General features: G+C 40.2%; 1 protein-coding gene across 20 annotated transcripts in view; it reads left to right on the top strand.

Moving 5' to 3' along the window:
- The window catches only part of CCT6B (chaperonin containing TCP1 subunit 6B), a 40,737-nt gene that overhangs the window by 6,379 nt on the left and 14,690 nt on the right, over positions 1-19,668 (top strand). For 6 of the 20 annotated variants that reach the window (XR_015148241.1, XR_015148240.1, XM_086360286.1 and 3 more), the window contains 6 exons: positions 5,407-5,510; positions 9,213-9,323; positions 9,486-9,645; positions 16,366-16,448; positions 16,948-17,044; positions 17,569-17,716. Coding sequence is in view for 11 of the 20 variants with exons in the window: in XM_086360286.1 (XP_086216412.1) it covers positions 5,407-5,510; positions 9,213-9,323; positions 9,486-9,645; positions 16,366-16,448; positions 16,948-17,044; positions 17,569-17,716 (703 nt within the window). In the remaining 9 variants the exon portion in view is untranslated. Of the gene's footprint in view, positions 1-5,406; positions 5,511-9,212; positions 9,324-9,485; positions 9,646-13,992; positions 15,770-16,365; positions 16,449-16,947; positions 17,045-17,568; positions 17,717-19,668 lie in introns of those variants that run through there. The other 14 variants (XR_015148248.1, XR_015148243.1, XR_015148244.1 and 11 more) reach the window with 6 other exon arrangements.

Here is a 19,668-nt window from a genome sequence, read left to right as displayed (position 1 = left end):
ATATATAAATATATAAGGTTGGGAATTCTGGGAAAGTTTTTTTTTTTATCAGATACCTATAGTTTGATGATGTCATCATTGTTCCTCCGCTTTACTGTTTTTGAAACGAGTGTGTTAGTGTATCAGGAATGAAGAGATCATAAGACATTGACATATAAATCAGAATTGTATCTTACTAATTTACGTTGGAAATTAGAAACTGAACTGAACTGGATTTACTTTGAGAAATACAAATACCAGATGGACCGAAACACCTGAGTTCTTTCTACTCAGTTCTTCAGTTCAGTTCAGTCGCTCAGTCATGTCCTACTCTTTGCAACCCCATGCACTGCAGCACAATAGGCTTCTCTGTCCATCACCAACTCCGGAAGCTTACTCAAACTTATGTCCATCAAGCGAGTGATGCCATCCAACTGTCTCATTCTATCGTCCCCTTCTCCTCTCATTTTCAATCTCTCCCAGCCTTAGGGTCTTTTCCGATGAGTCAATTCTTTGCCTCAGGTGACCAAAGGATTGGAGTTTCAGCTTCAGCATCGGTCCTTCCAATGCATATTCAGGACTGATTTCCTTTAGGATGGACTAGTTGGATCTCCTTGCAGTCTAAGGGACTCTCAAGAGTCTTCTCCAACACCATAGTTCAGAAGCATCAATTCTTCGGTGCTCAGCTTTCCTTTATAGTCCAACTCTCACATCCATACATGACTACTGGAAAAACCATAGCCTTGACTAGACGGACCTTTGTTGGCAAAGTAATGTCTCTGCTTTTTAATATGCTGTCTAGGTTGGTCATAGCTTTTCATCCAAGGAGCAAGTGTCTTTTAATTTCATGGCTGCAGTCACCATCTGCAATGATTTTGGAGCCCCCCAAAATAAGGTCTGTCACTGTTTCCACTGTTTCCCCATCTATTTGCCATGAAGTGAGGGGCCAGATGCCATGATACTAGTTTTCTGAATGTTGAATTTTAAGCCTACCTTTTCACTTTCCTCTTTCACTTTCATCAAGAGAATTTTTAGTTCTTCTTCACTTTTCTGCCATAAGGGTGGTGCCATCTGCATATCTGAGGTTACTGATACTCCTCTTGGCAGCCTTGATTCCAGCTTGTTCTTCATCCAGCCTGGCATTTCGCATGATGTACTTTGCGTATAAGTTAAATAAGCAGGATGACAATATACAACCTTGACATTGTCCTTTCCTGATTTGGAACCAGTCTGTTGTTCCATGTCCAGTTCTGACTGTTGCTTCTTGACCTGCATACAGATTTCTCAGGAGGCAGGTCAGGTGGTCTGGTATTCCCATCTCTGGAAGAATTTTCCACAGTTTGTTGTGATCCACACAAAGGCTTTGGTGTAGTCAATAAAGCAGAAGTAGATGTTTTTCTGGAGCTCTCTTGCTTTTTGATGATCCAGCAGATGTTGGCAATTTGATCTCTGGTTCCTCTGCCTTTTCTAAATCCAACTTGAACATCTGAAAGTTCATGGTTCACGTATTGCTGAAGCCTGGCTTGGAGAATTTTGAGCATTACTTTACTAGCATGTGAGATGAGTGCAACTGTGTGGTAGTTTGAACATTCTTTGGCATTGCCTTTCTTTGGGATTGGAATGAAAACTGACCTTTTCCAGTCCTGTGGCCACTGCTGAGTTTTCCAGATTTGCTGGCATATTGAGTGCAGCACTTTCATGGTATCATCTTTTAGGATTTGAAATAGCTCAACTGGAATTCTATCCCCTCCACTAGCTTTGTTCGTAGTGATGCTTCCTAAGGCCCACTTGACTTTGCATTCCAGGATGTCTGGTTCTAGGTGAGTGATCACACCATCATGGTTATCTGGGTCATGAAGATCTTTTTTGTATATTTCTTCTGTGTATTCTTGCCACCTCTTCTTAATGTCTTCTGCTTCTGTTAGATCCATATCATTTCTGTCCTTTATTGTGCCCATCTTTGCATGAAATGTTCCCTTGGTATCTCTAATTTTCTTGAAGAGATCTCTAGTCTTTCCCATTCTGTTGTTTTCCTCTATTTCTTTGCATTGATCGCTGAGGAAGGCTTTCTTATCTCTCCTTGCTATTCCTTGGAACTCTGCATTCAAATGGGTGTATCTTTCCTTTTCTCCCTTGCCTTTTGCTTCTCTTTATGTCTCAGCTCTTTGTAAGGCCCCTTCAGACAACCATTTTGCCTTATTGCATTTGTTCTTCTTGGGGATGGTCTTTATCACTGCCTCCTATACAGTGTCACGAACCTCTGTCCATAGTTCTTCAGGCACCTTGTCTATCAGATGTAATCTCTTGAATGTATTTGTCACTTCCACTGTATAATTTTAAGGGATTTGATTTAGGTCATACCTGAATGGTCTAGTGGTTTTCCCTACTTTCTTCAATTTAAGTCTGAATTTGACAATAAGAAGTTCACCTGAGCCACAGTCAGTTTCCGATCTTATTTTTGCTGACTGTACAGAGCTTCTCCCTCTTTGGCTGCCAAGAATATAATGAATCTGATTTCAGTATTGACCCTCTGATGATGTCCATGTGTAGAGTCTTCTCTTGTGTTGTTGGAAGAGAGTGTTTGCTATGACCAGTGCGTTCTCTTAGTGAAACCCTGTCAGCCTTTGCCCTGTTTCATTTTGTACTCCAAGGGCAAATTTGCCTGTTACTCTAGGTAGCTCTTGACTTGCTACTTTTGCATTCCAGTCCCCTATAATGAAAAGGACATCTTTTTTGGGTGTTAGTTCTGTCATGCGAGTGTATGTTCCTCGGTTCTTTGTCTCGTCACAACAAAGATTTGGAGCAGCGGACCTTAAAGCCCTCGGCGCATCACAGCTCTCGGGTCTTGGACAAACCGTGTTACAGCTCTTAGGCAAATCAGTGTTACTGATACACTAAATAAAATACTCTATTTTATTTAGAAGATAGCAGGAGAGTGAGAGAGAGAGAAAGAGAGAGAGAAAAGAGCGCACGCACGCGGGAGAGAGTCCGAGAGAAAGCGCTTTGGCTCCTCCTTGTGTATGTTTTTTCCTCCACCTGGGCCTGCCCTATGCAAATTGGGCTTAGCCAGGAGTGCTGTTTGTTCTGTTTGTTCTGCCTGAAGTCTTCACTCTGGTCCTCGGACCTTCCTTGTCTTTTAGCCACCACCATTTTGGACTCCTTTTCCCTATTCTACCTACCTAACAGTTCTAGAAGGTCTTGTAGGTCTTCATAGAACCATTCAGCTTCTTCAGCGTTACTGGTTGGGGCATAGACTTGTATTACTGTGCTACTGAATGGTTTGCCTGGAAGCGAACAGAGATCATCCTGTTGTTTTTGAGATTGCATCCCAGTACTGCATTTTGGACTCTTTTGTTGACTATGGGGGCTACTCCCTTTCTTCTACGGGATTCTTCCCCATAGTAGTAGATATAATGGTCATCTGAGTTAAATTCACCCATTCCAGTTCATTTTAGTTCACTCATTCCTAAAATGTTGATGTTCCCTCTTGCCATCTCCTGTTTGACCAGTTCCAATTTGCTTTGATTCATGGAGCTAACATTCCAGGTTCCTATGCAATATCGTTCTTACAGCATCGGATTTTACTTCCATCGCCAGTCACATCCACAAGTGAGTATTGTTTTCACTTTGGCTCTGTCTCTTCATTCTTCCTGGAGTTATTTTTCTACTAATCTCCAGTAGCATATTGGACGCCTATCTACCTGGGGAGTTCATCTTTCAGTGTCATACCTTTTTGCCTTTTCATACTGTTCATGTGGTTCTCAAGGCAAGAATACTGAAGTGATTTGCCATTCCCTTCTCCAGTGGACCACGTTTTGTCAGAACTCTCCACCATGACCCATGCATCTTGGTTGGCCCTACATGGCATGGCTCATAGTTTCATTGAGTTAGACAAGGCTGTAGTCCATGTGATCAGTTTGGTTAGTTTTCTGTGATTGTGGTTTTCATTCTGTCTGTCCTCTGATGGAGAAGGGTAAGAGGCTTATGGAGGCTTCTTGGTGGAAGAGACCTACTGAGCGGGAAACTGGAACTTGTTCTTATGGGCAGGGCTGTGCTCAGTAAATCTTTAATCCAGTGTTCTTTTGATGGGCAGGGCTGTGTTCCCTCCCTGTTGCTTACCAATAATAAAACTGACTGGGGAAATCAAACTAAGAAATTAAGGCATTTTCTTGCTAAGCAGAGTCTATATAAAGACTGCTATATTTTCTGCTGTTAGAGTACATATTGGAGAAGGTGATGGCACCCTACTGCAGTACTCTTGCCTGGAAAATCTCATGGACAGAGGAGCCTGGTAGGCTGTGGGGTCGCTACGAGTCAGACACAACTGAACGACTTTGCTTTCACTTTCCACTTTCATGCATTGGAGAAGGAAATGGCAATCCACTCCAGTGTTCTTGCCTGGAGAATCCCAGGGATGGGGGAGCCTGGTGGGCTGCCGTCTATGGGGTCGCACAGAGTTGGACACGACTGAAGCGATTTAGCAGCAGCAGAATACATATATCACCTGGCCCCCATTAGGGCTATCTAATTAGGGTCCCCATTCTCTTTTGGAGCTACAGAAACACTGTATACTCTCACTTTCCAGTGGTTTATCATTATTCCCCTTAGGCATCAAACCCCTAAATCATATTCCCTCAGTAAACTTTTCCAAGATACAGATTTTTTTCCCTTTATTTATATTTTAGGATGGTTATACTACAGCACTTAATTTCTGTAGTCAGTTATTTTAGTATTACTTTCTGAGTTAAGCTATAGGCTGTGTTGTGTTGTGCTTCTCAAATTTCATATCCCTGGGGATATTTGGCAGACTAAATGAGACATATCTTTCTGAAGTGTCAATTTACTTTACAATTTTGAGGAAAAGCATTATTTTCACATTAAAACAAATGTGCAAAACAATGCTGTAAATCAACTATACTCCAGTAAAAATTAAAAAACAAATGTATATATTGTGGCATGACATGGAAAAATTTCACAGTAAAACAGACTTAAAAATTTCATGTTGTTAGAGCGAGCATATTTGACCTCTTTCCTTAGATTACATTTCCTTCTTTTCCATTAAGGTGTCCTTTGGTGGAAAAGTCTGAGTAGTGTTGGTATAGTAGGCTTGGCAGTTAAAGACACCTCTGATTTCTAGTCCTGACTCCACTACTACCTGTTAGACTTCGTTTTAAGACCATAATTCTTAAAGTCTTCCCTGTTAAATGAAGGGTTTGGACCTGATAATCTCTGAAGTTCATGTAGGCTCTAAAATATCCACTGGCCTTGGTTATCATTAGTGTCCCTGAGAAAGTGGTATTTTTTGTCTTGCCCTGTGTTTTGGAGCCTGAAGCACTTTATCTGCTTAGTCTAGTGATCAGCTACTAGGGCCACTGGTTTCTTTCAGTAGACCAAATAGTTTACTGTTCTAATTCATTTCTCTTTCAGGCTGTTGTGGATTCTGTTTTGGCAATTAGGAGACCGAATTATCCTATCGATCTCTTCATGGTAGAAATCATGGAGATGAAGCATAAATCGGAAACAGATACAAAGTAAGTGACATAAACTTTGACAGTGCATAGAATCTAGAATACTTGATTATCTGCAGATATTCTGTCATTAATTTCATTAGTTACTTTTATTCAACATCTTTCTATTTGTTTAGCATATATTAATTGGATACTTATCAGCAACCATTCACTTGTTTTAGGTGCTAGGAATGAAGAGTAACCAAAACAGTTTCTTTAAGAATCTTACATTTCCAATTGAAAGAGATAGCACATTATGCTAATAAGTGCTGTAAAGAGGCTAGAGCAGTTGTGTGTGTGAGCATGTGTGTGATTTTAGGATAGTCAAGGAAGAACATTGTGATGAGAAAGTAAACTAAATAGCTAAAGCGGTCTTTGAAGAAATTAGAGTGATAGCCGTGTGAACATCTAGAAGAAGAGTGTTCTAAGCAGAGGGAATAACAGAAGAAAATGTCCCAATGTAGGTGTGTTTTGAGGTGTTCTAGCGTGCCTGGGTCATAGGAAGAGAAAAAAAGGAGAAGATGAGGTCAGAGAGGTAAGACGGTCAACATTGTCTGAGTATGTATGTAGTATGTACTCAGAGTGAATAGCACCTTGTTGATTTTGGACTTAACTCATTTTAAACATTCTATTATGGAATAGTCTAAACACATACAAAAGTAGAATAGAATAGTGAATGAACTCCCACATATCTGTCACTCATCTTTATCAATTTTTAATATATGGTTTGTCTTATTTTTACCTTATATGCCCCCTTCCCTTTCTTTCTGTACTTCTCTTTCCTTTCTTTTGCCCCAAATTTGGATTATTTTGAAGCCAATTCAGATGTTGTATTTTATCTGTAAGTACTTTATTTTCAATATACGTGTGGGTGTTTTTACATATTTATAGAAGTTTTGTTTGGTTTGTCCTTCTTCTCATTTTGTATGGTTTCCTGTTCCCCGCAGATCTTTTCAAACTTACTTTTCACTTCTTTAAACATATAGCTCACGTTTAGTATTACAATGTTTAAAGTTTTGTCTTTTCTGTTTCTGTTGTTTACTGTATTTTGTTGGTCCTCACTCATTGTGCGTTGTTTCCAGTGTGTGCCATTGATTGTGTTGAAAAAAGTATTTGTAGAAATAATTTGAGACCTAGGCTGAAGCGCCTTTGTACAAAGAGGATTTGAGTTTGCTGCTGCAAGAAGCCCAGAGACTACTTTAAACTAAAGCCACAGCTTGAGGTTTTTATTGAATATCCAGTTGTTGCAAATTCTAACTACAAGTTCACATGAGGGCTGCTGGTTTATACCCTGAGTATGTAGCCTTTGAAGTTCAGTTAATGTGAAAAGAGTCTTCTACGAAACTCTTTACTTTGGATAATCCTTGAGCTTTTAATTCTTTCTCCCTCTCATTATAAGATCAAAGTTCAGATATGCTTGAATTGTGAGATGACTTTAGGGTGAGTACCTGCAGTTTTCTAGTTACCCTCTGGAGTTTCTATTTTGTTTTCAGTTTTGAAAAGAAAACTTTTGTGGCTCTGTACTGTTTTGTGGCTCTCCAGTGTTTTTAAGGGTTGTTGTTGTTTTTAATCCAGCATTTTTAGTTGTTTTTGGTAGTAAAATTGGTCCAAAGTACAATTGCTGAGGGCAAGAAGTTCTTGGTTTCTGTTTGAGAAGAATCTCCGTGGTTGTTCTGTGGCAAGGACACTGTGGAGCAGGGAGTGCAGTGCAAAGGCAGAGGCAGGAGATCTGTTAGGAATCTGCTGTAATACAGGGGAGAGATGAAAAAAGGCTTGCATCAGGGTACACTTAGAAAAAAGGAGCCCCGGGATTTGTTGATGGTTCCACACAGAATGTGACAGAAGCAGAGGATTCAAGATGTCTCTTGGGTTCTGAATGAGCAGCTGGAAAAGCAGAGATGCCATTTCTTGGGAAGGAGCAGGTGTGAGGCAATAAATCAAGAGCTTAGTTTGGGGACTGTTATGTTTTAGGTGCCTATTAGATGTCCATGTGGAGATGCTGAGTAGGGATTTGGAGGGAGGTGTCAGGCATTCAGGATAGAGGTCTGGACTGGAAATATTTATTTGGGAGTCATTGGTGTATGGATGACTGAAAGCTCTGAGAGTTAATTAGATCATCTGGAAAGTGATAAAGATAGAGAAAAGAGGAAGTTTAAAGATTGAGCCCTGAGAACGGCAGTGTTTAGAAACTGAGAAGATGAGGAGGACTGAACAAAGGAGACTGCAAAAGGGTGGTCAGTGAGAAAGGAGGAGAGCCAAGAAAGAGCAGTATTGCAGGAGCTAAGAGAATAAAGTGTTTCAAGAAGGAGCAAATAACCTGCTGTTGACAGTTTGAGCAAGTTACGAACTAATTGGCCATTAGATTTGGAGAATGTTTAAGGGGTGAGTGTGAGAGTCAGATTGAAGGCGGGCTCAAGAGAGAATGGTTTGGAAAGAAGTGAGGATGCAAATACTGACAACTCAGAGGAGTTAGCTCTAACGGGAGCAGAGAAGTGGCACAGTAGCTGGAACGGAACGTGGGAATGGGGTCGAAGGGGAATCATTGTTTGTTTTAAAGATGAGAATTACCCTGATGAGGATGCTTGTGGAGGCAGGAACAGTTGATGGGAGGGAAGAGGGGACAGTTGCAGAAGCTGAGAGCGGAAATGGAATTCAGTCCACAGGTTGGGGGGTCGACCTTAGAGAGGAGGGAGCATGGGCAGTTCATTTCTGTTCATAGGAGCGTGAGGTTCAAGTGCTGGTAGAGGTCGTGATGGGACAGAGTGTTTATTTTCTCCAGCAAAGTCACTCGCTGAGAGTGAGAAGCAGTGGAAGAGTGAAGGAGACTTGAAGAGTGAAGAACACTGAACGTGTGGTTTCTTCCTTTCTTCCTAAGTAAAATGTCTTCACGTTCAGTTAGGAGTTGGAGTGATCCAGTTAGAAGAAAGTTTTGTAAACTTCCCTATAATTATGTTCAACTATTTAAAAAAATCACGTCTTTACATTAATGAATAACAAATATTGGTTATAAGAGATTCATAAGTAGAAATGCATTTCCTAGTTGGATGTAAATGAATTTTTGAAAGTTATAGAAATATTTCCTCTTGAAAGGTCATTTGGAAAACAGGAAAAAAGCCCCCCGCTCCCTCCCCCCGCCAATTATCTCTGTTCCTACCACCCAAGCATAACCCTACTCTTAGTTTTTTTCTGTTTTTCCTTTTCAATGCCAAGAAGCTTATTAAGAATAGTGATAATCATACTTTATAGGTAATTTGTCATTCTCTGCTTATAAATATAGCTACCCCTGTAAATATTTTTTCCGTGTTATTACATGGTTTTCATGACTAGCCAATAGTCAAGTCCTTGTGTGCTGAACAATGTCCTATTGTTGGACATTTAGGTTAACAGTTTTTAGTTATTCCATATAATTAGTTTGAACAAATGTTCTTTAGAAACTCATTGTGTGTCTCCCTTTCATTACTTGATCAGCTGTGTCACATGTTTGAGGCACATAATTTAAAGAATAATTCTGGATTGACTTTTCATTGTCACTTCACAGTCACACTGTGTTAAAATAGGTTCTTTTTTCTAATTTTATGAATTATGTGTTGGGTTTAAAGCTGGTGTAAGGCAATACTGTGTAACAATTGCTATGGCAGTTCTGTTACCACTTTAAAAGTATAATTTAATTTTATACTAAATTTACAGTGTATATTCAAAATAAGAAACAGTGCATATTTTTACTAGGTTGATCAAAGGGTTAGTTCTGGATCATGGCGCCCGCCATCCAGATATGAAGAAACGAGTAGATGATGCATTTATCCTTACCTGTAATGTATCGCTAGAATATGAAAAAACGTAAGTGTCCCAGTTACTCTTTGTATCCTTTGAAATTGTTTTCTTTTCTAAAAGTGTTTTTTAGCCCCTATTTTTACCTACCAAATGTTTAATATAAACCCTTTCTACTTTCCTGTTTTTCCCTGCCTTACCTTTACTAGCTTGTCTTTATTAATCTTCTAGTGAGGTGAGCTCTGGTTTCTTTTATAAGACTGCAGAAGAGAAAGAGAAATTGGTAAAAGCAGAAAGAAAATTTATTGAAGACAGAGTACAAAAAATAATAGACTTGAAAGACAAAGTCTGTGCTCAGTCTAATAAAGGATTTGTTGTCATTAATCAAAAGGTAAGAAAAAAGTTTAGATTTTTCACTGTTTGTAAATGTTCCTCAGTGTTTTGCCAAGTGTGGTTTGTGGGCCCCATGTTAGGGCGTATCTGTGAGGTCAAAACTGTTTTCATAATAGTAATAATAATGCCTTTTACATTGTGTTGATGTGTACAAGGATGATGCAAAGCAGCGATAGGTAAAACCACTGGCACCTGAGAACAAATCATAGCTGTAGCACCAAACTGTACTAGTCATCGTATTCTCTATTGCCACATCACCCGACATACAAAAAGGGCAGTTTCATTTAAGAATGTTTTGATGAAATGGGAAAACTTAATAATTGTATCAAATTTTGATCCTTGAAATTGCACCTTTTATTTTTTAATTGAAGTATAGTTGGTTTACAACACTGTATTAATTTCAGGTGTACAGCATAATGGGCTTCCCTGATAGCTCAGATGGTAAAGAACCTGCCTGATTTTTGCAGATTATACTCCATTATAGTTTATTATAAGATAATAGGTACATCCCTGTGCTATACAGTGTATCCTTGTTGATATATATAAAAGATAAAAAATATAAAAGAAGGCTTATCTATTTTTTAAAAACTTAAAGAATTATTTTTATTTTTGGCCGTGCTGGGTCTTCGTTGGGCTTTTCTTTTTTCAGTTGCAGTGCACACGTTTCTCACTGGTGGCTTCTCTTGTTGTGGCGCAGGGGCTCTAGAGCACAGGCTCAGTAGTTGTGGCACACAGGCTTAGATGTTCTGGCATATGGGAGTTAGCCCATGGCCTGCGGGATCTTCCTGGATCAGAGGTCGAACTCCTGTCTCCTGCACTGGCAGGCAGATTCTTTACTGCTGAACCACTGGGGAAACCCTATCTGTTTTATGTACAGCAGCTTGTATGTGCCCATCCCATACCCTGATGTGTTCCCCCCCTGCTTTCTCTTTCCCCTTTGGGAACTACAGGTTTGTTTTCTACATCTGTGAATCTGTTTCTGTTTTGCACATACATTCATTTGTATTACTTTTTAGCTTCCACATATAAGTGGTATCATATACTGTTTGTCTTTCTCTAACTTATTTCACTGAATGTAATATTCTTTTGATCCATCCATGTTGCTACAGATGGCAGTATTTCATTCTTTTTTATGGCTGAGTAATATTTCATTGTATATATATATAGCAATTTTCTCCGTTCATCTGTTGATGGGCATTAGGGTTGCCACCATGTCTTGGCTGTTGTAAATAGTGCTGCTGTGAACATTGACGTGCATGTTTTTTTTTGAATTACTGTTTTCTGGAAATATACCCAAAGTGGATGTATCCTTTTATAATTCTGTCACAAAATTTGAGGTATGGACAAAATACTTCTGCTACGTATCAAAATAAGGGTCTTGAAGCTCTTGTGTAATTGAGTTGCAAGCTAACATAGCCACTTTTTTCATGGAATGCCGTTTTTACTTGAAAGAATGACTGACAGGATGGTTATTTAGACATGGGTATTTGGTAGGTTTTTCTCAAAAATGACTGAAACAGTCTTGCCACTTCAAGGAAACAATAGACAGTATGTATTGGCAATAATAACATTTGAGCTTTCAAACAAAAGTTAGAATTTTGGAAAATTTGTATCTGTCACTTTGAGCTTGACAGTTTTCCAATACTTGAAAGACTTTTCTGATAATATTAGTGATGACATTAGCAAATGTGATATTTTTGATGTTGTATAACCATGAAAATTCTTAAAGAGATGGGAACACCAGACCACCTTACCTGTCTCCTGAGAAACCTATATGTGATTCAAGAAGCGACAGTTAGAACCTTACATGGAACAACAGACTGGTTCAAATTTGGCGAGTACGACATAGCTGTGTAATATCACCCTGTTTATTTAACTTATATGCAGAGTACATCATGCAAAATACCAGGCTGGATGAATCACCAGCTGGAATCAAGATTTCCAGGAAAAATATCGACAACCTCAGATATGCAGATGATATCTCTCTAATGGCAGAAAGTGAAGAGGGCATAAAGACCCTCTTGATGAGGGTGAAAGAGGAGAGTGAAAAAGCTGGCTTAAAACTCAACATTCAGAAAACTAAGATCATGACATCCAGTTCCATCACTTCATGGCAAATAGATGGGGAAACAATGGAAGCAGTGACAGATTTTATTTTCTTGGACTCCAAAAGTCACTGTGGATGGTGACTGCAGCCATGAAATTAAAAGATGCTTACTCCTTGAAAGGAAAGCTCTGACCAACCTAGAAAGCATCTTGAAAAGTAGAGACATCACTTTGCTAACAAAGGTCCATGTAGTCAAAGCTATGGCTTTTCCAATAGTCATGTATGGGTGTGAGAGTTGGACCATGAAGAAGGCTGAGCCCTGAAAATTGGTGCCTTTGAACTGTGGTGCTAGAGAAGACTCTTGAGAGGCTTCTAGTGACTGACCTGAACTGAATGATTTTATTTTAAAGGGATTAATAAATATTGCAAAAATGTCAATTTTAACTTTAGTGAGTTAAGTTCAGTCTCTCAGTCATGTAGGACTGTTTGCAACCCCATGGACTGCAGGCTTCTCTGTCCATCACCAACTCCTGAAGCTTACACAAACTCATGTCCGTCGAGTAACTGATGCCATCCAACCATCTCATCCTGTCGTCCCCTTCCCCTCCCACCTTCAATCTTTCCCAGCATCAGGGTCTTTTCCAATGAGTCAGTTCTTCCCATCAGGTGGCCAAAATATTGGAGCTTCAGCTTTAGCATCAGTACTTCCAATGAATATTCAGAACTGATCTCCTTTAGGATTGACTGCTTGGATCTCTTTGCAGTCCAAGGGACTCTAAAGAGAGTTGTCCAATGCCACAGTTCAAAAGCATCAATTCTTCGGTGCTCAGCTTTCTTTATAGTCCAACTCTCACATCCGTACATGACTACTGGAAAAACCATAGCCTTGACTAGATGGACCTTTGTTGGCAAAGTAATCTCTGCTTTTTGATATGCTGTCTAGGTTGGTCATAACTTGTCTTCCAAGGAGCAGTGTCTTTTAATTTCATGGCTGCAGTCACCATCCACAGTGATTTTGGAGCCCAAAAAAATAAAGTCTGTTACTGTTACCATTGTTTCCCCATCTGTTTGCCATGACGTGATGGGACCGGATGTCATGATCTTAGTTTTATGAATGTTGAATTTTAAGCCAAGTTTTTCACTGTCCTTTCACTTTCATCAAGAGGCTCTTTAGTTCTTCTTCACTCTGTGCCGTAAGAGTGGTGTCATCTGCATATCTGAGGTTATTGATATTCCTCCCGGCAGTCTTAATTCCAGCTCGTGCTTCATCCAGCCTGGCATTTCGCATGATGTACTCTGCATATAAGTTAAATAAGCAGGACGACAATATACAACCTTGACGTACTCCTTTCCTGATTTGGAACCAGTCTGTTGTTCCATGTCCAGTTCTGACTGTTGCTTCTTGACCTGCATACAGATTTCTCAGGAGGCAGGTCAGGTGGTCTGGTATTCCCATCTCTTGAAGAATTTTCCACAGTTTGTTGTGATCCACACAAAGGCTTTGGTGTAGTCAATAAAACAGAAGTAGATGTTTTTCTGGAGCTCTCTTGCTTTTTTGATGATCCAGCGGATGTTGGCAATTTGATCTCTGGTTCCTCTGCCTTTTCTAAAACCAGCTTGAACATCTGGAAGTTCACGGTTCATGTATTGCTGAAGCTTGGTTTGGAGAGTTTTGAGCATTACTTTGCTAGCGTGTGAGATGAGTGCAACTGTGTGGGAGTTTGAACATTCTTTGGCATTGCCTTTCTTTGGGATTGGAATGAAAACTGACCTTTTCCCATCCTGTGGCCACTGCTGAGTTTTCCAGATTTGCTGGCGTATTGAGTGTAGCACTTTCACAGAATCATCTTTCAGGATTTGAAATAGCTCAACTGGAATTCCATCCCCTCCACTAGCTTTGTTCGTAGTGATGCTTCCTAAGGCCCACTTGACTTTGCATTCCAGGACGTCTGGTTCTAGGTGAGTGATCACACCATCGTGGTTATCTGGGTCATGAGATCTTTTTTGTATATTTCTTCTGTGTGTTCTTGCCACCTCTTCTTAATATCTTCTGCTTCAGTTAGATACATACCATTTCTGTCCTTTATTGTGCCCATCTTTGCATGAAATGTTCCCTTGGTAGCTCTAATTTTCTTGAAGAGATCTCTTCCCCATTCTATTGTTTTCCTCTATTTCTTTGCATTGATCGCTGAGGAAGGCTTTCTTATCTCTCCTTGCTGTTCCTTGGAACTCTGCATTCAAATGGGTGTATCTTTCCTTTTCTCCTTTGCTTTTCACTTCTCTTCTTTTTTCAGCTATTTGTAAGACCTCCTTAGACAACCATTTTGCCTTTTTGCATTTGTTTTTCTGGGGGATGATCTTGATCACTGCCTCCTGTACAATATCATGAACCTCTGTCCATAGTTCTTCAGGCACTCTGTCTATCAGATCTAATTCCTTGAATTTGTCTGTCACTTCCACTGTATAATCATAAGGGATTTGATTTAGGCCATACCTGAATGGTCCTAGTGGTTTTCCCTACTTTCTTCAACTAAAGTCTGAATGTGGCAATAAGGAGTTCATGATCTGAGCCACAAGCTCCCGGTCTTGTTTTGCTGACTGTACAGAGCTTCTCCATCTTTGGCTGCAAAGAATAAAATCAGTCTGATTTCGGTAGTGACCCTCTGGTGATGTCCATGTGCAGAGTCTTCTCTTATGTTATTGGAAGAGGGTGTTTGCTATGACCAGTGAGTTCTCTTGGCAAAACCCTGTCTGCCTTTGCCCTGCTTCAGTTTGTACTCCAAGGGCAAATTTGCCTGTTAGTCCAGGTGTTTCTTGACTTCCTACTTTTGCATTCCAGTCCCCTATAATGAAAAGGACATCTTTTTTGGGTGTTAGTTCTAGAAGGTCTAGAACTAACAGAACTAGAACTAACAGAACTAGAACTAACAGAACCATTCAACTTCAGCTTCTTCAGCATTACTGGTCAGGGCATAGACTTGGATTACTGTGATATTGAATGGTTTGCCTTGGAAACGAACAGAGATCATCCTGTTGTTTTTGAGATTGCATCCAAGTACTGCATTTCGGACTCTTTTGTTAACTATTAGGGCTACTCCATTTCTTCTATGGGAGTCTTGCCCACGGTAGTAGATATCATGGTCATCTGAGTTACATTCACTCATTTCAGTCCATTTTAATTCATTGATTCCTAAAATGTCAGTGTTCACTCTTGCCATCTCCTGTTTGACTACTTCTAATTTATCTTGATTCATGGACCTAACATTCCAGGTTCCTATGCAACACTGCTCTTTACAGCATCAGACTTTATTTCCATCACCAGTCACATCCTCAGCTGGGTGTTGTTTTTGCTTTGGCTTCGTCATTTCATTCTTTCTCGAGTTATTTCTCCACTGATCTCCAGTAGCCTATTGGATACCTACCGATCTGGGGGGTTCATCTTTCAGTGTCTTATCTTTTTGCCTTTTCATACTGTTCATGTGGTTCTCAAGGCAAGAATACTGAAGTGGTTTGCCATTCCCTTCTCCAGTGGACCACTTTTTGTCAGAACACTCCACTATGACCCATCCATCTTGGTTGGCCCTACATGGCATGGCTCATAGTTTCATTGAGTTAGACAAGGCTGTGGTCCATGTGATCAGTTTGGTTAATTTTCTGTGATTGTGGTTTTCATTCTTTCTGCTCTCTGATGGAGAAGGATGGAAGCTTCCTGATGGGAGAGACTGAAGGGGAAATGGTCTTATTGTGATGCGAGGCTGTGCTCAGTAAATCTTTAATCCAATTTCTATTGATGGGCGGGGCTGTGTTACCTCCCGGAGGCCAAACTATGGTGGAGGTAATAAAGATAATGATAATGAAGGCAAATCTCCTTCAGAAGATCTGGTGGAGGCTCTGCTGCACTCCCCGCCCCCGCCCCTGCAGTAGACCACCGCTAGACCATCCCTCTGCTGGTGACTCCTGGACACTCAGGGCAAGTCTGAGTCAGTCTCTTGTGGGGTCACTGCTCCTTTCTCCTGGGTCCTGGTGCACACAAGGTTTTGTTTGTGCCCTCCTAGAGTCTTCATCCCAGTCTTGTGTAAGTTCTGGCAACTCTATGGTGGGGTTAATGGTGATCTCTTCCAAGAGGGCTTATGCAATACCCAGGCTGCACCCAGAGCTCCTGCCCCTGCGGCAGGCCACTGCTGACCTGTACCCCTGCAGGAGACACTCAAACACTCAAAGGCAGGCTCAGTTTCTGTGGGGTCTCCTGGGATGCACAGAGGTTTTATTTGAGCCCTCAGAGCATATCTGGTGTGTATGGGGTTTGATTCTAAATGTGATTTCGCCCCTCCTACCATCTTGCTGGGGCTTCGCCTTTGCCCTTGGATGTGGGGTATCTTCTTTTGGTGGGATCTTACATTCTGCTGTTGATGGTTGTTCAGCAGCGAGTTGTAATTTTGGAGTTCTCGCAGGAGAAGGTGAGTGCACGTCCTTCTACTCCACCATCTTTTTTTTCCTTTTTTTCCATGTTATAATTTTAACTTATGATAAGTATTATAGATACAGATCACATAAACGAAAGCTCTTTGGGTTCTTAATAATTTTAAGATTGTGAAGCAGTGTTGAGAACAAAAAGTTTGAGAACTATTGGCTTAAAACATGCTTATAACTTTTATGCTAATTTGATTATAGGGAATTGATCCATTTTCCTTAGATGCTCTTGCAAAACATGGCATTTTAGCTCTTCGTAGAGCAAAAAGAAGAAACATGGAAAGGTAAGCTTGCTGATAATTATGTATCTTAAGTTTTTTTATAGATTAAATTGAAACTATCCTGTGTGTTCTTTTAGCTTTTATGTCAGTGTTGTTGAACAAAAAGTAACATTCAGTTCAGTTCAGTTGCCTCTGACTCTTTTTGATCCCATGGACTGCAGCATGCCAGGCCTCCCTGTCCATCACCAACTCCTGGAGTTTACCCAAACTCATGTCCATTGAGTCGGTGATGCCATCCAACCATCAAATAGTAGCATACACATTTCAAATTTTGTTCATAGTTTCAGTAAATAATGGAAGTGTTAAAAATCAAGATTGTTAATACATCTCAACTTTTTCTCATGAGCTCCTCAGAAGGTTTTCATCTTCTTAAAACAGATTTGAAAATAATACAATATAATGACAATGCAGTCTTCTGTGTTAGATTATCTTTTTCACTTTTAGCAAATTAGTCTGTATACTTTTCATAACCAAAGCTATGATGTCATATATGTAATTTCAGACTCTCTCTTGCTTGTGGTGGAGTGGCTGTGAATTCTGTTGAAGACCTCAGTGTAGATTGCTTGGGACATGCTGGTCTTGTATATGAGTACACATTAGTGAGTATTTCTGTGGGCAGTGGTTATAATGTGAACAGCAAACTTTAAAAAAAAAACTAAACTTTTAAATTCACATTTTATGTTATGAGAATCCACAGGATACATCTTGCAGTTTATCTTTCTAAATGTTTGTTAATAGTTCAAATGTAACTTAACTGTTTCAGCACATATTTGGTCAGTGCTCTGTGATGTGCTCAGTTGCTTCAGTTGTATTCGACTCTTTGTGACCCTGTGGACCTCAGCCCGCCAGGCTCCAATGTCCATGGGATTTTCCAGGAATACTGGAGTGGGTTGCCATGCCTTCCTCCAGGGGATCGTCCCAACTCAGGGATCGGACCCATGTTTCCTGTGACTCTTGCATCGCAGGCAGATTCTTTACCTGCTAAGCCATCAGGGAAGTCCACATTTAGTTATACTTGATAAGAAAAATTCATATAAAGTTTGGATTCTGATAGTATCAGCTAGGTCTTGATTTCATAATGGCTTTATGTATTAAAGTTATATCTCCTTGTATTACCCTTTAGGGTGAGGAAAAGTACACTTTTATTGAGGACTGCATTAACCCTCGCTCTGTCACCTTGTTGGTTAAGGGACCAAATAAGCATACTCTCACACAAATCAAGGATGCTGTAAGGGATGGACTTCGTGCCATCAAAAATGCCATTGAAGATGGTAAGCTCTTTTTTGTGATAGATACAAAATTCGCATATTTTTAGAGTAGTAATAATCTATTATGGGATGCATAGTATTTTAAAAGATATGAATGATTCAGTTCAGTTCAGTTCAGTCACTCAGTCGTGTCCGACTCTTTGCGACCCCATGAATTGCAGCACGCCAGGCCTCCCTGTCCATCATCAGCTCCCAGAGTTCACTCAGACTCACGTCCATTGAGTCAGTGATGCCATCCAGCCATCTCATCCTCTGTTGTCCCCTTCTCCTCCTGCCCCCAATCCCTCCCAGAATCAGAGTCTTTTCCAATGAGTCAACTCTTAGCATGAGGTGGCCAAAGTACTGGAGTTTCAGCTTTAGCATCATTCCTTCCAAAGAAATCCCAGGGCTGATCTCCTTCAGAATGGACTGGTTGGATCTCCTTGCAGTCCAAGGGACTCTCAAGAGTCTTCTCCAACACCACAGTTCAAAAGCATCAGTTCTTCGGTGCTCAGCTTTCTTGACAGTCCAACTCTCACATCCATACATGACCACTGGAAAAACCATAGCCTTGACTAGATGGATGTTTGTTGGCAAAGTAATGTCTCTGCTTTTGAATTCTCTTATTTCACTTCAGACTGTTTATAGTGAAGTTTTCTCCTTCAGGATAGTCTTTTCTATAGTTCATTTAATTTAAAAAAATTTTTTGACTGTGCTGGGTCTTTGTCTGTTTGTAGCGAGCAGGGGCTACTCTTCCCTGCGGTGCACGGGGCTTCTCGGGTGTTGGCCTCTCCTGTTGTGGAACACAGGCTGCAGGCGCACAGGTTCAGTAGTTGTGGCACATGGACCCTGGAGCTTGCAGCTCCAGTAGTTGTGGCTCCGCAGTTGCGGCTGCCAGGCTCTAGAGCACGGACTCAGTGGCGTATGGGTTTAGTTGCTTCGGAGCATGTGGAATCTTTCCGGGCCAGGGTTGGAACCCATGTCCCCTGCAATGGCAGGCAGATCTTATCCACTGTACCACCAGGGACGTACTGAAATATTCTTAATAGTATGCTGCCTTTTTAATTAACTTCTATTTATTAAGTGAAAGAACTGATTTAATATTGTAGTATCATTTTTTATTTTTAGAAATTTATTTTTAAAACTATAAAAATGCTTTTACAGCTTAGGACCCATTCCATTTCCTCAGTGCAGTATAATTTTAAGAAAGATTAGGAAAGAATATTTATTGATAATTTATTACCAGCTTCCTTCTAAAAAGAGTTAGGGTTAGATTTTCAATAACATACTGTGTGAGAATAGTAAACACATCATGAAAAAATGCTCAACATCATTATTCATTAGGGAAATGAAAATCAAGACCACCAAGAGATACGGTTTCATGGTGATTAGGATGGCAGTAATCAAAAACCTGGACAATAATGAACATTGATGAAAATGTGGAGAAATTGGAACCTTTATACGTTGCTGGTGGAAACGGTTGGAAAACAGGCAGTTCCTCAAAGATTAAATGTAGAGTTACACTATGACCAGCACATCAGCTCTTAGATGTGCATACAAGTGAGGTAAAAATGTATGTGCACACCAAAAACACACATGAATGTTTACAGTAGCCAGCCAGTGGAAAAATCCAAATATCCATTAGCTGATGAATAGATAAATAAAATGTGGTATGTCTGTACAATGGAGTATTATAAAGGAATAAATACTGATATATGCACAATATTGATGACCTTGAAAACATTCTATAATGTAAAAGAATCTAGGCACAAAAGTCTGTGTGTTATATGATTCCAGAAAAGGCAAAGCCATAAAAGTAGATTAGCAGTTGTGATTGTCAGGGGCTGGGGGGAGAGGAAATAGGGAATGATTGCTAGTGGGTACAGGGTATTTTTAGGAAAGTATTTGGGGATTAGAATGGTGATGGCTGCATAGTCATGTGAATATACTGGAAACTACTGGGAAGTACACTTTTT

This window comes from Bos grunniens, chromosome 19 (assembly GCF_055505025.1).
Source record: "Bos grunniens cultivar Pamir isolate PY7600 chromosome 19, Bosgru_T2T1.0, whole genome shotgun sequence".
Taxonomy (NCBI): domain Eukaryota; kingdom Metazoa; phylum Chordata; class Mammalia; order Artiodactyla; family Bovidae; genus Bos; species Bos grunniens.
The sequence above is the reverse complement of the archived record's forward strand: the minus strand, read 5'-3'. Positions and strand labels throughout refer to the sequence as shown.